We start from the raw sequence: 16811 nt of genomic DNA on the forward strand, positions 1-16811 counted from the left end.
CTCAAATTCAAATACCACGCAAGTGGCAGAGCTGGTATTCTGGTCCAGGTTTGTTATATTCCAAAGTGCAAGATCTTTTACACTTCCACATGGGGCCTTTGTACCTAGTTATGAATGGGATGTAAAGAAGTGAAAAGGAAGAATAAATACAAAGGTCAATGAAGGAGAGTCTTTCTGAATTTGTAAATGATGGTCCTTAGTAAGGTGATAGGTGGTAAACGATCTTGAAAGCAGTCCTTGGACATAGAGTTCAGGGGAGGTACATGACCTTGAAAACTGTAGACTATCGAACAGCAGATAGGTAGTTTTTATTGAATTGAATTAGTTTCTCTGTCATGGTGTTGTCCATTGGGTCTACACTGCACCATTAATTACACTAATGGAAGCTTATTTTAATTAACATTAAGTTGGGGACTATTCTAGAATTATACTAAAGAAATCTCCATATTAGATTTTAGAGATACAATATTTGAAATCAGAACTGACCCCTTTACAGAGTCCTTTTACTGATGTTAGGAAGTTTCCTTTAAGAAGTTTTGACTTCCTTTAAGTTGGAAAATACTATATCGAAGTCATCCTAGAAACACAAATTATTTCTCCATTGTTAGACATTATATACAACCCACCCAATGGCAGCATTGTACTAGCTATTCTGAAAGGCTCTCTCTCACTGAAGTGTGTTAATAAATGAAAAGAAGACCATGTATTCACAGTATTCATTACTCATCTGTGTTTATAGGCAATATGACTGTGAATTAATACTTTCAAGCCAATTTTTCAGGACAATTCATATGCCAAATAATTATGTTAACTATAAATATTTAAAATAATTTTTTTTGTTCTTTAACATTTGTAAAAGCAAAATTTAACAAAGCTCTTGCAGTAACTTTCACTACTGAGAAATTATTGATCAGCATAAATATAAGAAGTTGTATAACACTATTAAAATTATTCTCAAAGCAAAATAGAAAAATAAATTTTTTATAAATGGCAAACTATTTGTAATTTCACTTTTGCTGACAGGATTTCAATATTTTAACATTTAAAAAGGTTTCTTCATGCACAACAAGTCCACCATATTTTCAATAAACCAGAATTTGGTTCTTCTCACCAAATGATGTGAAGATGATTTTTCCAGCTGGAATAAACAATTAAAAAGTCAGCAATGATCAACAAAATAATATTATTTCCAGCCACCTTAATAAACTATGTTTGTAAAAAGCACATAACTGAAGATTGAAATATTTGATTTTAAAATAATTATAGCTGATTTTATTTTTCAGATTATCATATCAACATGTCATAAACATAAATGTGTATATGTGTGGAAGGAGTCTTAAAATGGCTTCTGTGTTGAATGCTGCAAGAATCTTAACAGAGACTGCAATTACTCTATATGCATTTTGGTTTCAAAAGCATTATCTTACAAATATCAAAGCCATTAGTAAACGCAAAGAGGGAATAGACTTCTGTGAAATGACCAGTAATAAACTCAAACATTAGAAAAACCATAAAGAACTTCTAGAGAAGGCTGAAACACAGCAGTCCTATTTTGTAACTGGCAAGAGGGCACAGGCTAACTTGTTAGGATATTTATGTATAATTCTAATATTTTATGTTCTGTATCAGGAAATATAACAATGTGTAGAAGACATAAATCCAGTTCAAATTATAATAAGATTCTATTATACTCTTGTATTTACAATCTACTGACATTCCCGGAAATTTTTCTCTCTTGAGGGACATTAATAGGCAGCAGCAGTAACCCCAACAAAGAAAAGACTGGCTTCCTCTTTCATCAACACTAACATTGATCTCCTACCAACCTTAAAAGCAGTTCTAGATACAAAACAGGAAGAACATCATCATTTTTTATCCCAGGATGCCTGGCAGAACACAAGAATTTGTCCATTAAAAAACTGGGTGCTTCTGGAATAGAGAGCTATTGTTAATTTCACTAAAAGCCCTTAAAATAATTAAAGAAGTAACAGGGAAAGCTCTAAGTTAAATAGAACAGAAAATAATGAGGAAAAATATTAGTCATGTGATTACTGATATAAAGTCTAGAATGGTAATACTCATTATATTTACTAAAAGGAAAACTGAATAGCTTTGTTTTTGTTTTAAGACTTTGAAATAAATGACATACTCAATTGTGGCAATAAATTTGAAGAGTAAAATTGTAACATTAGAAAGGTACATTTCAACCTAAAATGATCTCATAATATATATTGAACATGTCCACATAACTGAGACTACCTTCCACTATGTCTTTTTAATATACCTGGTATTGTTTAGCAGAACTAAACATTTAAAAAACGAAGTCCCAGCCAGTTACTGAAAGGAGTTGGTTTTGAATTATTTCTTTGAAAAATGCTCTTGAATAATTTTATGACAATATAAATGTTTCAATGTGTATTTTATTGCATTTCTAAAAGAGACTATTCTGGAAGGCAAATTTTATAATTACCTTTTTTTTTTTTTTGGTCTGTAACTATTATCTTTCAATGAAAGACAGTATTATATAATGCCCACTAGAGGGCATTCTTGTAATCCATAACTGAATTGGGGGGGTGGTGGCAGGGTACAGATTTTAACTATAATCAAACTTGACATGTTGGAAATTAATATTATTTCAACAGAAAACAACAGAGGAAAAAATAAATTTCTTTAAAATTAAAGATATGTACCCATATTTTTCAAACTGGACTTAAAAGATCAATTTTATAAATTAGTGATATTAGTATCAATTAGACTAAATACATGCTATGTCAAAGAGTGACTTTGGGAAAGAGACTACTAGAATGTGTTTTCATTTAGGCAATATTTTTTGTGGGCATACGTTAATAGAAACACGTTTACTTATTTCAAAATATTTTTATCATTTGAAACTTTCTAATAGATTTTATCACTTTAATTCAACAATTTAGCTTGATCATCATAATAGTATTCTCAATATTAAGCCAAATCATAGAAAGTGCTAAAAAAAAATAAGGATTTTTTTGCTTATCATGATTTAGCTAAACTTACTGTTACTATTTTGTAAAATTTACATTAAGTATTCTTTCCGGTTATCTGGGCCCTCCTCCCTCATACACCCATTTCTTCCCCGTCTCCCCAGGTCACTATTATCTTTTCTCATTGTGATTTGCGATCATTTTTTTCTTAGTAAGAGGAAGCAAGTGGTGTCTTCCCTCTGCAAACAATGACTATGTCATTTCTTTCTTGACTAATAAAGCCAAGCTACTGAATGAACCGTATTTTTCCAAAGATCCAACAAGTGTGCCATTTGCTGAAATCTATTATGTCACCTGAGTGACAAATGCTATCTTTAATTACATTCATCTGATTCCCAGAGTCCACTGAATTCCAATGAAGAAAAGAGTGTCATAAACACAATACCATAAACCACATCCTACTAGGTATGAATATCCCATCATTTATTAGGCTTAGGAACTAAATAATTAAGATAATCTAAATTTTTATCTTAAAAATTTCACAGTAACTTGACTGTGACATTCTAAAATATGAAATTTGTATCTGTAAAATGTAAACCTCCTGATTGCTCATATTTTTTAAAACATGTTTATTTAATGGGATGTCTTTTAAGTCCCCATTCAACCAAAATGTGGCTTTGAAATGCCTTACTTGCAAGTCTCTAGATGCCAGAAATGTATATATAAATACTTAAGTACATTCTTTAAAGATGAAATTATATTACTTGTTAATTATAAAATGAGCTCATGGCTGTTGTGCTATATTTCATAAATCCATTATGACTGATGAGCCATTAAATACATAAGGACTCAAAATGATAGCATAGCTTCTTTTACAGTGTGTATATCATCTATAGTAGGTAAAATGGAAAATCACATAGATTACATTTTATGGTGTAAATATCTTCCTTATTTATGCATTCAAAAGGTAACTCTTCATACCTGAAACTATTAGTCTGTATGTAAATATATTTTAAAAGCAGGATAAACAATCACTAGCTTAATATTACTTGGTCTTATTAGTAGAAATTGTGACTATTAAACATACTTCTATTTGTAAACACTGTATTTGGGTTAAAGACTTGACTATGTTCCAAGTGTGAGTATTTATCAACAGGCACACTACTTTCTATCATTTTACAAATGAGAAAATAATCTGCCATTCATATTTTCTCATGCTGCTTTTATACAGTTAATTGGACAGGTTAAAAATAAATCTGACCGCACTGCTATTTGTCTCAGACATGAAATAGTTAAGAGTGATATGTGTGCCAGGGTTTTAATAGGGCTTAACAACAAAAAGCTTCAATCCTCCACTTTCACTAGATTTTGTTGCCGTGGTTTTGCTTGCTTAGGGCCATCCATCTGTTAATGTTGACTTGTAATATAGCTAAGCTCCTGCTTGCAGTTCACTAGTCTAGTTGATGTGTGTGTGCATATGTGTGTGTCCTATACAGACATTCAGACACATACACATTACACTGCTAGAATAAGAATGGCTAATATTATTAAAAATGGAGCAGTATCTTAGATTCAACAAATTTTGCACATTTAAAGGAATTTCTTAGAAAACCCCCCAAAATTTTTACAAATAAAATATTCTTAAAACATAATTTTCAGTGACAGCCTTAGTCTAAATGTTGTTCACTAAGACTACACTATTTGTTCTAAAATAAAATTGATGAAAGAAGGTAAGTGTGTAGTCAAGATTAAAACTGTTCTGCACCATGACCGGTGGCAGTATTCTCACTGGACCCAACTGGCCCTGTTTTCAATAAAACCAGAGGAGGATCCTTTCCCTGGAGTCCTGTTAGGCTGGGGCTGCTGCTGGAACTGTCATCTTCACACAAAAGGGAAAAGGGTTGGGCTTTACAAATGTGAAGCCTAATTGGGAGATCTTCATGCCCTACCCCTGACATTTATTTGAGCCTCATCAACAAAACGGGAAATAACCATACTAATTAGCAGACGAGCACACAAACTACTATTTGTTGGGGTATAGATGTAGATTCACAATCTATTTCAAACATAAGCTAAGTAATGGAATATAGGCTTAAAACAACATACATTTTGGAAAACAACAACAACAACAACATACATTTTGATTTTTGTTCTTTTCTACAGTACCCAGATTAGGAAACTTTCTTTTTTCACTTATTAAAATATACTCTTGGAATTTAAATGACCATAATCTCATTTTCATCTTTTGAAAAACAGATGAAAATAAAATGTTTCATTTATCCAAGTTTAGCTGGAAACTGGAAATGTAAAGTTCTTTACATAGCTGAGATCAAATTCTCAAATGGATAAAGAATTGGGATAAGTAAAGCCCATATTCTTTATTTTGATAACTTTATTGACAATAAAATGACATACTTGAGGTCTTACACACTTAGAAATCAAGAGATTTCTCAGTAAAATAAGCTATATATTTCTTCTCAAATCCTAAATCAGGATCTAAAGTTAAAGTTATCCCTACTTAGAATGAAGACAGACAAATTTAGGGTCCCCACTACTTTAGGGGACTAGAGGATTATTAGTGCCTTTGGACAGTTACTACCAAGAGAGAAGAAAGTCAGTGCCATTGTGATAAGAGACCTGAAGTTCAAGATACGGGTATATGTATTAATGGGTAGCTGCCAATTATTAAGTGCCTATTACGTGGCAGGTGTTTTATATACATTATCCGTAATGCCTATAGCATCTCAGCAAAACGACATGTATTGTCATTACCATTTTATAAATGTAGAGAGTAAGGCTTAGGAACACTATGTTTTGCTCAATGCCAGATGCTAGTACTTTGAAGTTAAGTCGCTCTGGCTCTCAACACCATACCTTTGTCTCCAACTGCCCCTCCTCCACAAACACTCCACCCAACACAAAGGCTCGACAGTATTGGTTAGATACTTAACTTCTAGAATCAGTCTGTCTGCTTTTCAATCCCTATTCTGCTATTTATTACCTGTAAAACTTTGGCCACATTTCTTCATTCCTTTGCTGTTACTAAATCTGAAAAATGGGGATAATCATTCCCACGGTGCTTGGATTGTTGGGAGTTTTAAATTAATCATGTAATATACACAAACATACAGACAGCCTTGCTGTTAATCAAGGATCTGTCTCTTCCTCACGGTTTCCAACATCACTCTAGTGTACGTCAATGTTAGTCAACTCGGCAAAAATTGAAGCTTGGAAAACAGTAGTAAGACCTCAAAATTATCTGGATCACCAAATCCTAGAGGTCCTACGGAATCTCACTTTTAGGTAACTGAATTTACCACATGGCAAGACTTTTAAAGAGAGTGTGGTTATTTGAACATCAATTGTGAGATGGGGCCCAGAGAGAATGGTCCCTCAGTGAGAGGCTGGCTCTAACATGAGACACTGATGTCAGTCTTCTAGCTCAGTGAGCTTGACAGAAAGAAGAAAAGAATGCATTCTAAGTTTATTTCTACTTGTAGCCTTTATTTTTTTTAATAGTTTCTTAGGAAACTAAGCTGTCTTTGAAAGAGGTATTAATAAACCTGAGTATTTCAAATGATAGACACTGCACAGAAGAGACAAAGAAGGAAAACCAGGTTTCTGTCCCTAAAACAGTGATCCTTGCCTCTCCTGGGTACTTCCACTGGATGGGAACTCTTGGGACCCTGACTTCATCTGCGGATTAAGTGTCTAGCCCTATTTCCTGGAATGGCTGCATGCCTCCTGAACAATTTTGAAAAAATCTTTGTACATCATAAATCATGGTAGGTGTGTTTGTCTCTTCATTTTGGCTGCTAAGCAAGGGAATGGGCCTTAGCTTCTTACTGCGCTAACTTTATCTCTGTCTTGATCTTATCTTATCTAAATTAAATACATTTTAATCTTTTGTTCTACGATTATTGGTAAAACGTCCGTTTATTTTTGGAAACAAGTTGAATATAAACAAATAAATAAGCATAATGTCTCTGACATATTTATTGATATCTAGATTATGCCTTTAACCACATCTAACTATTCCTAGAAATGCTTACATATATAATTGAAAATCTTAATGTGCTTGGACCCTAGTATCATTGTGCTTAGAGAGACAGTAAGTACTCACTGACTTGGAAATAATCATAAAACAGTATCTTCATGGTTCTAGCATCGGCTTCTGTCTCTTGTATAATACACTGGATCATATTTCTATCAAATCATTGAGACTGGATTACCTCCAAAAAGTGAACCAAGGAAGATTCTGTGGTATCAGACCACAAAGAAAAGGCAGTAGACTATGCTCGGTCCCTATTGATTTCCTTGCCCAAAACGCAAACAGTGTATTTGAAGCTTATTTTCTATGTAGTCTGTTTGTGTAAGTGGCTCAATTCTCATGTGAGAACTAAGGCAACAATGACCCACTAGGGTAGGCTGACCTTAAACTTGCCAAGCTTCAGGTTTATGGTACAAAGATCCACCCTCTGAGTACTTAAAAATACAGGGTGTTTTTTTTTTCTTTTTTACAAAGATGACTTTTTGGCAAATGGTTATGAGGCAACTGGAGATAGCAAAAATCTTCTGAGATTTTGTCATTGTCCTTAAAACCCTCCTCTGAGAATTGCTTTCCCTGTTCACCCCTACTACTCGCCAGTGTCCTTGATAACATGGTATTCTCCTTGCTTCTCTGGCTAGAGTTGACTGAACCAAGGATTCATGCTTGACCCAAGTGGGCTGATGACATCCTTCCACAAGAAAGTAGATTTGGGAATTGCGGTCCATTTCTGGCAAACGGCTGAACTGAGATCCTGCAAGCACAGTGTCAGGTACATGCAGGAGTTGAGAAAGCCACTCTATGGAATGCACAGTGAACAGGCAGGCAGAGAGAAGAACAAGCCAGGTGAGAGAGACAGAGAGAAGACGGGCTGGGCTACGAGGATGGGGGGTGGGGTGGGGAGGGCTGATGTTCTTCCCTGCCTGCTTTTCCATTTTCTGGTTCCAATCCTACTAGAGAGCTACATACATTCCTATGCCTGACATAAGCAAAGACAAAACATTAGATTGTAATAAATATTGCTGGGTTACAAATGATTGGAAATAAGGACTCTTAACAAATTCAGCTGTTAAAATACATATACACAGGTATATACACCTATTTATACGATGGAACACATATATACAAAGAAACACATACATGGGGAATACACATTGCCTAAAACTCAGATATTTATCACTTGAAAAGACTGCTATTCAGAAATTACCAGCACCTGCATAATAAATCTAAATATGTTGGCTTAACAAATTCCTATGAACCAAGTAGGAAAATCATATTATAATTCTTAAAAGAAAAACCCTACTTCTCTTAATGCTTGTTAGTCATCATTTGTCATGTCCACTTGAAAACCACAAAATGCTAACTGATGAATACAGACAGTCGAATTAATGATATTATAATTAATGATGGCCATGAAAATTCAGGATAAGTATGCAATGAATGTAACCTATTACCCTGTAAGGTTTTCTGTAACTTAATACAATTTTCTCTATCAGAAATTGTCTAACAGAAAACAAAACAGAAATCTGTAATATATTTTATAACTAAATTATCATAGAAATGCACTGCCATGTTAAAGAAAGGAAGATTTAAAAATGTAAATGAGGAGCTGAAAATAGTTTTCCTAACTTAAAACTGACATTTAGGACAGGTGTTTCTCTAATTCAAGTGTTTTCTTTCTATCTTAGGGCATCTGATAAGCAACAAAGATCCCACTCTTTTTCACATAAAAATCTATGCACCATGGTAAATACAACCTAACTGCTCCAATATTAAGGTAATAAACATTTTGCAAAAGTTTTTAAGATGTTGAAGCTTGAGAACCAGTAGGAATTGAACATGCTAGTGATGGAAGAAAAATAGAGAAATTGATTGCAAATCCATCATTAGTTTACAAGATAATACATGTTTTCCAGTTAACAGTAGTAGCCAGAGGTTTCTATACTTGTAGAATTATTCATTGAAGGGCTTATTTTAGGTCATACAATTAGCATTTACTACCAATATGCTATAATTAAGCAATACTAATGCATGGAAAAGATAAACTTCTAAATGGATACACCATAGAGAAGGCCCTTAGTATGGTATAAAAATGGTCCCATGAAGGCAGAGATGTGTTTTGCTTCTCCTGGAACACTTAAGAGTCGTGACTGGTGCACGGTAGGTGCTGAATGATTAAATGAATGGGTTTTCTTTACAAAGGCGAGGGTTTGGGTACAGCTTCACTGGTCTCTCCCCATCCCTAATGACACAGAGGAGCACTTTAAAGCCATCTCTGCTCCTGCAGTATGTGCAGATCCAGGAAAGCTAAGTGACCCTTAGGGATGGGTTCTCATCCCATTCTCCCACTAACTCCTTATAAGTCTTAGGGTAAGTGAGGTGACCATTCTGGCTATCAGCTCCCTCATCTGTAAACTTCAGTGTCTGCAATAAATGAACTATAATCCAGGTGAGAATTCTTTTTAAAAGCTAATTTTCTAAGGCGACTTAAAATATGATTTGGTGTATACAAATTTGGATCATTTAAACCTTCAGAAACATACTTATGAGGCAAAACCAGAGACATATATAACTATAATTCTGAACACTTTCCCCCTTTAGGACAGTATTTTACATAACATCAGCATATAAGTAGAAGCTCTAATTATTTATAGCAAATAAAATATCTGCCTTTAGAATAGATAGGCATATTACTTTATATTCTAATTTCTATAGATGATTTTAACAGCCAAATTCCCGTGTATGAATTTCATTTTATTTTTGTAGTAGAAATCTGTGATTTCCCCCTCATCATCAAGCTATTCACACCCTATGGCAATCACATGCTTACCTGTCTCTCTCCCCTTACTGGACTGTGATCTCTATGAAGACATAATAAAGTATGTAGAGACTGATATCTGGAACGATCGATTCCTAATCCTCTTGCAGCCTGCCCAGACACTACCTACTCAATCTTCTTGACTGGAAATACAAGTTTTCTTACCATATGATGAAAAAAAAAAACAAAACAACGAATGGGTCCAAAATTGTTCTTAAAGAATTAACTGAAATTATATAATTTTAGAATTTGGAGACATAAGGGTAAATACACTTACTTGGGCAAGCTTACGCTTTTCTATACTTCCTCCCTTTTCATTGTGTAATGTGTAAACTGGTGTATACTGTACAGAACCAGAACAGGCCCCATAATCTTCATTTTCCTGCACATGAGAAAATATACAAGTAATTATTTAAAAATACTCCTTGTATTACTTTTAGACAAACTATCTGATACAGATGCAAACAGCAAAATAACGCTTCAGATATAAGTTTGAAAAATCTATTTAGGAAAAAAATGCATTTTTCTATATTATAAATTAATAATTTCCAAAATAATCTCTATTTTTAATAATTTGGATAAAATCTATATAAAGATTATTTATTCTCCATCACAAAAATGGAAATTTTAAGTGATATTTTTTCCTCAAAGGTAGAAATTCAACACAACTGACAAAAATCTGCAAAGATATAATACGTAATCAAATCAAAAACACACATACGTACACATAGATATTCATATATATGCAATATTCTAGATTCAAATACACATCTTCAAACAGGATCTTTTATAAATTAAGAACATGCTTCAAATTAAAGTAGCGACTACTGGAAAGATCCTATAAAACCAAATGATGGCATTTCTGGCTTAATTCTGCACTGGAGATCATCTTTTTAAAGAAACTCTCAGCTTGAAGCAAGAATTTCAATTGCGATATCAAGGCAATCAACTTTATGAAAACATACATCGTGTTAAAGCATCTTTGAGGATCTCCATTGTTCTGTGATAAAATATGCAAACAATAAAGAGATTATTCAGTGGATGCATATACGACGGCAGATAGTTGCCAGAGGGCTTGTTATGAAAAATACATTGCTGAACAAAGGGCTAAGCATATTTCAAACGTCATTAAAAACATAAATCTCATGTGATTTGTAAAGTATAAGCTTCAAACTAATGCAAGAATCAAGGAAGAATGAAAAGAAGAATATGACATACCTTGTGTTTTAGCTTACTCTTCACTTCCTTTATTCCCTGCTTTGCATGATTTTTTGCCTAGAAAAAGGTAACGCAAGTGTCTGGCTCAGCATGGTTCTGTTACCATTTGAAGAGTAAGCAGAGGAGACCTCACTCCGTGAAACTTGCTAACTTCATATTATTTAGAAAAAGAACAAATTAGAATCTAAAACTTTATTTTCAGGAAGACCACACCACTTACTATTATATCTAAGTTAGTGGAAACATGATTAGGCTCTATTTGCATACTACTATCGTACAAAAGCTAACATTCAGCTTGTTCTGCGTCCTAATCTATAGAAAACACGGGAGTCAACCAGATGACTACTGCCCAGTCTTAATCTGAAATTGTGATTAACTGGGGGTGAAAAGGAGAATGCACATCATCACAGCAGCAGGCTATCTGGGCAAATGTCTGGACTTTAAGAAACTCAGGCAACTTTACAAAGCTTTATTAAAGTGCTCTTACAGGCAGACACAAGTTTTTACTAGCAGAGATGTCTTAATATTATGGCTATTTCATGTCCAGTTTTTCTGGTACAAATTAAGTCACTTAACAAAAGTTGCTATCCTCATGCTCAATAGGGAATCTGACTGCAGCGTTTGAGCTGCTCAGGTCCTGATGTGATTCCTGTGGAATATAACTAAAGACAACTAACTGGGGACCTTCCTTAAGCCTTGGCCTTTATTCCACTGGAAATTCCCACTCAGAGTGGCCAGAGTGGAAAAGAAAGGAAATTCACATTTACGTTGCGTTTCCTCAGTATATGACGATGTGCTGGGTACCTAGCATGTATTAGCTCATTTAATTACAAGTAATTAATCACAAGTCTTTGAGGTTAGTACTATTATCATTACATTTTACAAATAAGGAAAGTGACTCAGAGGGGATCAGTCTATATAGCTAGATTCAAATCTAGGTCTATTTCATTTCTAAGTCCAACTTCTCACCATCACAAAGAAGGAAGAACTAAGGTTTTTAAAATATATCCACCGAATATGGATTGCCTTGCAAGAGAAAAGGCAGTAGGAGTCTCATTCCACAGACATGGAAACTAAAGTCATAGGGACTTAAGACTTTCCAACTCTAGTGTTCTTGCTCCTTCTACCAAACCATCCTAAGTTATTTTTAGGAAGAGTGAACACATGTCTTCCCAAGTTCATTTAGGGGAAGAATCTTATTTCTTTCCTGTTAATATCTGTAGTACCTAATACAGGATTTGGCATACAGTAACTGCTCAAATAATGTCCTGAACTCAAATAAACTATTTCTTTATTGCAAATGAGACAAAACCAAAACATATTACACACAGTAAGAGATAACCTAAAAAGGCAAATAACACTAAATTGTATTTCCATGGTTCTTTAGAATTAAACCATTTTCACATTCATTGTTTTATTGGTAAGACCACTTTATCTATTTAAAGGGTCCTGTATTAATCCCTATATTCCCATTAGGTAAAAATGAATAATTACCAAGAAAATATTCCTGTTTCCATCTCCTGGAATTTGTATCCATCTTTGTTCTTATTTTGTCTATATTCTAATTTATCTAAATATCCTCTGTTCTTTGAAAATCCACTTGTTTCACACTAATCTTTTCAGATGTTCCAAAGTGTATAAAGTTGAATCTAGTGTCAGTCATGGTTCTGTGATTTATGTACTGATTCATTTAAATGACTGTTGCCCCACCTCCTCCACTGACCTCTTTCAGACTATCTGGAAGATGGGGTACAGGTTCTCTCTATCCTTTTCAATACCAAGTTGCAACTAAGCAAAAAACAAGTATTCTCTACAGAGAAGCATCCAGTAAATGGCTTTAGTTAATAATTAAAAATAAAAACCTAACAAGAAAGTTGACTCAGAAAATCTTTTAGCCAAATCAATTATGTATTCACTTTAGTATTATTTTTAGATTTGTAAGAAAAGTATACATGTTAATTCTAGTTTTCTTTATGGTCTCTATAAGCATAGAAAAATGTAAGCATAAAAAGCATAGAAAAAATACTCTCAGCATAGAAAAACTGTTCTAAGAATAGGACAAAACCATTATTTCCTTCAACAAATACATATTCAGTTCCTCTGTAGTATGTCCAAAACACAGAGCAAAGGGACCATGATACAAACATCAAACTAGCAGGGACAGTACCTCTGTCACTCACACTATGAGCCGCACTCACCGCTCTAACTCAAATAACCAGTACAACGCCTAATTCATGAGAGGTACTCAAATAACTTAATGAATGAAACAGTTTAAAACATGGCTCCCAGTTTTTAAAAATTTACTATCTATGGAAAATCAAGTAGATAAATTCTGCTAAACCCATACAGGAGAGGATCAGAAGTTTTGCTCATAGTACTTTGTGGTCAAAGGAGGAAGTTCAAGAGTTCATATTTCAGAATATGAGCGGCCTGGAAAGATACGTTTTAGACACAACTATGAAAGTCACAAACTGACTTTACTTGTCCCAAACCTCTTGACTTCTTGAATCATGTACCACATGATCACAATATAAATGATGAAAGTGATTAAGTATATTCTGAAGACCTCAATTTGCCTGACATTAATTTAGGGAATAATCTTCCAGAGAGCAGAATTTTAACTTGGAAACATTTTACTGTTCTGCAGAAAATAAAACACTCTACTAACTAGAAAGATAAAAATATGAATAATGAATTAAGCTTTCAACATGTTTATTACTGGGTTTTTGTGGAAAATATGAGTGAAATTAAGGAGAAAAACATATATTTAGCAAAATAATACAACACAATTTCTCTAAGCTTGAGAAAAAACTTCAAGTGTTTGTTTAAGGAATAAAATAAAGGGCACATGACTGAGAAACCTTTCTTACAATCTTAAACGAATGTGAGAAACAAGGCTAGGTTGATGTTTCGCATGGCAGCCATGTGCTATTTCATTGTAAAAAAAAAAAAAATCTCTCCAACAACTGTATATAAATCAAACCACCAGTATTATAGTAAGATAGTGATATACTCAGAGAGGTTTTCCAGAAAAACAATGAAACAACCAAACAAAATGCAGAGGCTGATATTTTCCAGGCAAAACGATGACGTCATCCTGCTTCTACTTTATGATAACGCTTCAAACAGTTCAGAATTTTGGCACATATTTTTGAATATACTCTGTAGATTAGCTTCCCTACTATAAAATGTAATCTTTGAAATGGATTTTTTTTAACAGTAATGGTGGCTACGTATATGTCATAATTGTAAGTCAAAACAAGAATTTAAGTTCTAAGCTTATTAAAATATATTCCATTATTAATTCAATCATATCAGTTCCTTTACTGAGAAAGCATTCGAAGAGATAAGCTCTTATAAAATCAAAACTATTGCTCTCGGGAGCCTGGATGGCTCAGTTGGTTGAGCCTTGGACTCCTGGATTCCTGATTTCTGCTCAGGTCGTGAACTCAGAGTCATGAGATTGAGTGCTGCACTGGGCTCGTGTTCAGTGCGGAGTCTGCTTGAGATTCTCCCTCTTCCTCCTACCCTCCCTGCCTGCACATGCGCGCGCGCTCTCTCTCTCAAATAAATAAAATCTTTAAAAAAAAAGGTACTGCCCTGAATATTTTTAGAAATATAAAATACATATGACCTACCACATTTAAAAAATTACTTACCGAATACCAACCCACTAGCTCTGACTAGTTTAATATTAGAGATAAAGCTGCACGCAGGCAAAACAAGTGCTGAAACAGAAGTAACGCCCACAGGTCCTATGAGGACCCAGAAGGTATATGAACCCTTATAGTGCTGGACATATTTTTTTCAGGGAAACAGCTAATGCCTAAACTAAGTCTTATAGGATTGAATTAGTGTTTATTGGGTGGATAAAATCCAAGAAATAAACGTTCCAGTTAGTAGAAATGGATTATGTAAGACTAGAGGCAGACAAGAACATCCTGCATTCATGAAATGAGGAGCAGCTCAGTATTTTACAGATATGGCAGGCGCTCGGGGTTGGGGTGGATTGAAAAGACACAAGAGGGATCAGGTCTTGAAGGGTCTTTGTTATTATATTAAAGAGATTTTTATTTTATTAATTATTTTTTGTTAGTGCTATTGATATAGCTATTTTTATTTTACTATCAGCCATGGAGAATCACTGAAGAATTTGAATGATGGTGAGTCAAGCATCTTTGAGGGAAGAAAACTTGCACTATTTTTCTATTTTTTTCTACGTAAGCCTCAAGTATACAATGAGAATTTAAAATATGTTGTTAAATTAAAGAATCAAATCTTCAAAAATGGCACTTCATTATGGACTGTTTAATCTGAGTGCAACAATTTAACTGATAGTTTTGAAATAAACTGATGAATTGTTTTTAGATTATATAAAGGGAATATCCTTTCTATAAAATATTTAAATAACTGAATTCACTTGGTCAATATTAACTCTAAATTTTTTTAAAGCTTTTTTAAAAGGAAAAATAGGAAGTATTCTAGATTTACATGTCTGTAGCTAGGAAAATGTATAACTTTGTCAAGAGAATTTTTAAAATCAAAAGAAAACTTACAAATTTATATGCTGTTCGTACAGCTGGAGTTGCTTTGGTCATTGCTGTGTTAAATAGTGCACCTCCTTTCTGCAAAGAAAAACATGAACATTTCCAAAAATTTTAAACCAGACTGTCCTGAAAACAAAGCATTATTAATAGTATGGAAAAAGAGCTTTTCTCACAAATTAAAGACCCACAGAAATTATGTCACATTAAGTGTTTTCAAGCTTTCATATACTATAGTAATTTCAGACAAAATGTAAACATTCTACTCTGTTCTTTTAGTTGGTGTAATACATGATTTAAAAATCATTTCATCTTTGCAGTTTAGGCAGACTTGAGCAATATGACCAGTAATAGGTATATATTTAAAACTTAATAAAAAAGAACTACAATCAACTATTTATCGATTGTTTTAAGGTTGGGCAATGAAGCCTAAATCTGTGGAGGCAAGTTTTACATTCAAAAGAATCATATTAACAATAAGCACATTATCAGAAATGATAAAACTCCCCTCAAATCAAACTTCTCCTCCTAATTCCTTTGTTCCAGGATATAATATAAGTTGACAATAACATCTTGTTTTTCCAAACGAGCCATTTATCTCTGGACAGAAGCTTTCCATTTTGAAAATTATATTTATGAATATCAATAAATTATAACAAAATAAAAACATTTAAAATGTGAGAAAATATACAAACATTTCAAATATTGCCAATAAACAGCAAAGTATAAGCAGCATCATTTTACTGAACATTTCTCCATATATATTTGACTGAAGGAAGAAGAAACGGTGAAGGGTTATCATTACCTTGACTGTATGCACCCATTGTTGATATGACCTTGGGTTCCCTGGAAAATATAATAATAAGATGTCAGGAATATTTGATCTAAAATAAATCCATAAACTAAAATTCATCAAGAACTAATATTTCCAGGATTTTGGCAGGCAAATTTTACTTATCTGCAATGTTGTGAAAAAAGCAATGGTATTGTAAGAACCATTAAATTGCTCTCTTAGGAACACAATGATTGTAATGTTTAAGAATAGACATCTTTTCTTTACTCACATATGAAGGTAATATGTTATTCTATTTCCCTTCATTTTAATATTATGTTCAAAGGGGGAAAATATACCCTCTTTTTTGAAATCCGAGATTCCTATGCCTTTTATACTAATTTTTCAATGTTTTATGTCTATATTGTCTTGCAAAAGTTTGCCTCTTTAACAC

At 33.5% G+C, this 16811-nt stretch overlaps 1 protein-coding gene across 2 annotated transcripts in view; it reads right to left on the bottom strand.

Annotated features, from left to right (window-relative positions):
* DENND1B (DENN domain containing 1B) overlaps positions 1-16811 on the bottom strand; it is a 243457-nt gene that overhangs the window by 22139 nt on the left and 204507 nt on the right. For both annotated transcript variants that reach the window (XM_040636412.1, XM_040636411.1), the window contains 4 exons: positions 16391-16431; positions 15598-15666; positions 11042-11098; positions 10101-10205 (listed from right to left, as the gene is read on the bottom strand). In XM_040636412.1, coding sequence (XP_040492346.1) covers positions 10101-10205; positions 11042-11098; positions 15598-15666; positions 16391-16431 — 272 coding nt within the window. The remainder of the gene's footprint in view (positions 1-10100; positions 10206-11041; positions 11099-15597; positions 15667-16390; positions 16432-16811) is intronic.

Source organism: Ursus maritimus, unplaced genomic scaffold, assembly GCF_017311325.1.
Source record: "Ursus maritimus isolate PB19 unplaced genomic scaffold, ASM1731132v1 scaffold_2, whole genome shotgun sequence".
Taxonomy (NCBI): Eukaryota; Metazoa; Chordata; class Mammalia; order Carnivora; family Ursidae; genus Ursus; species Ursus maritimus.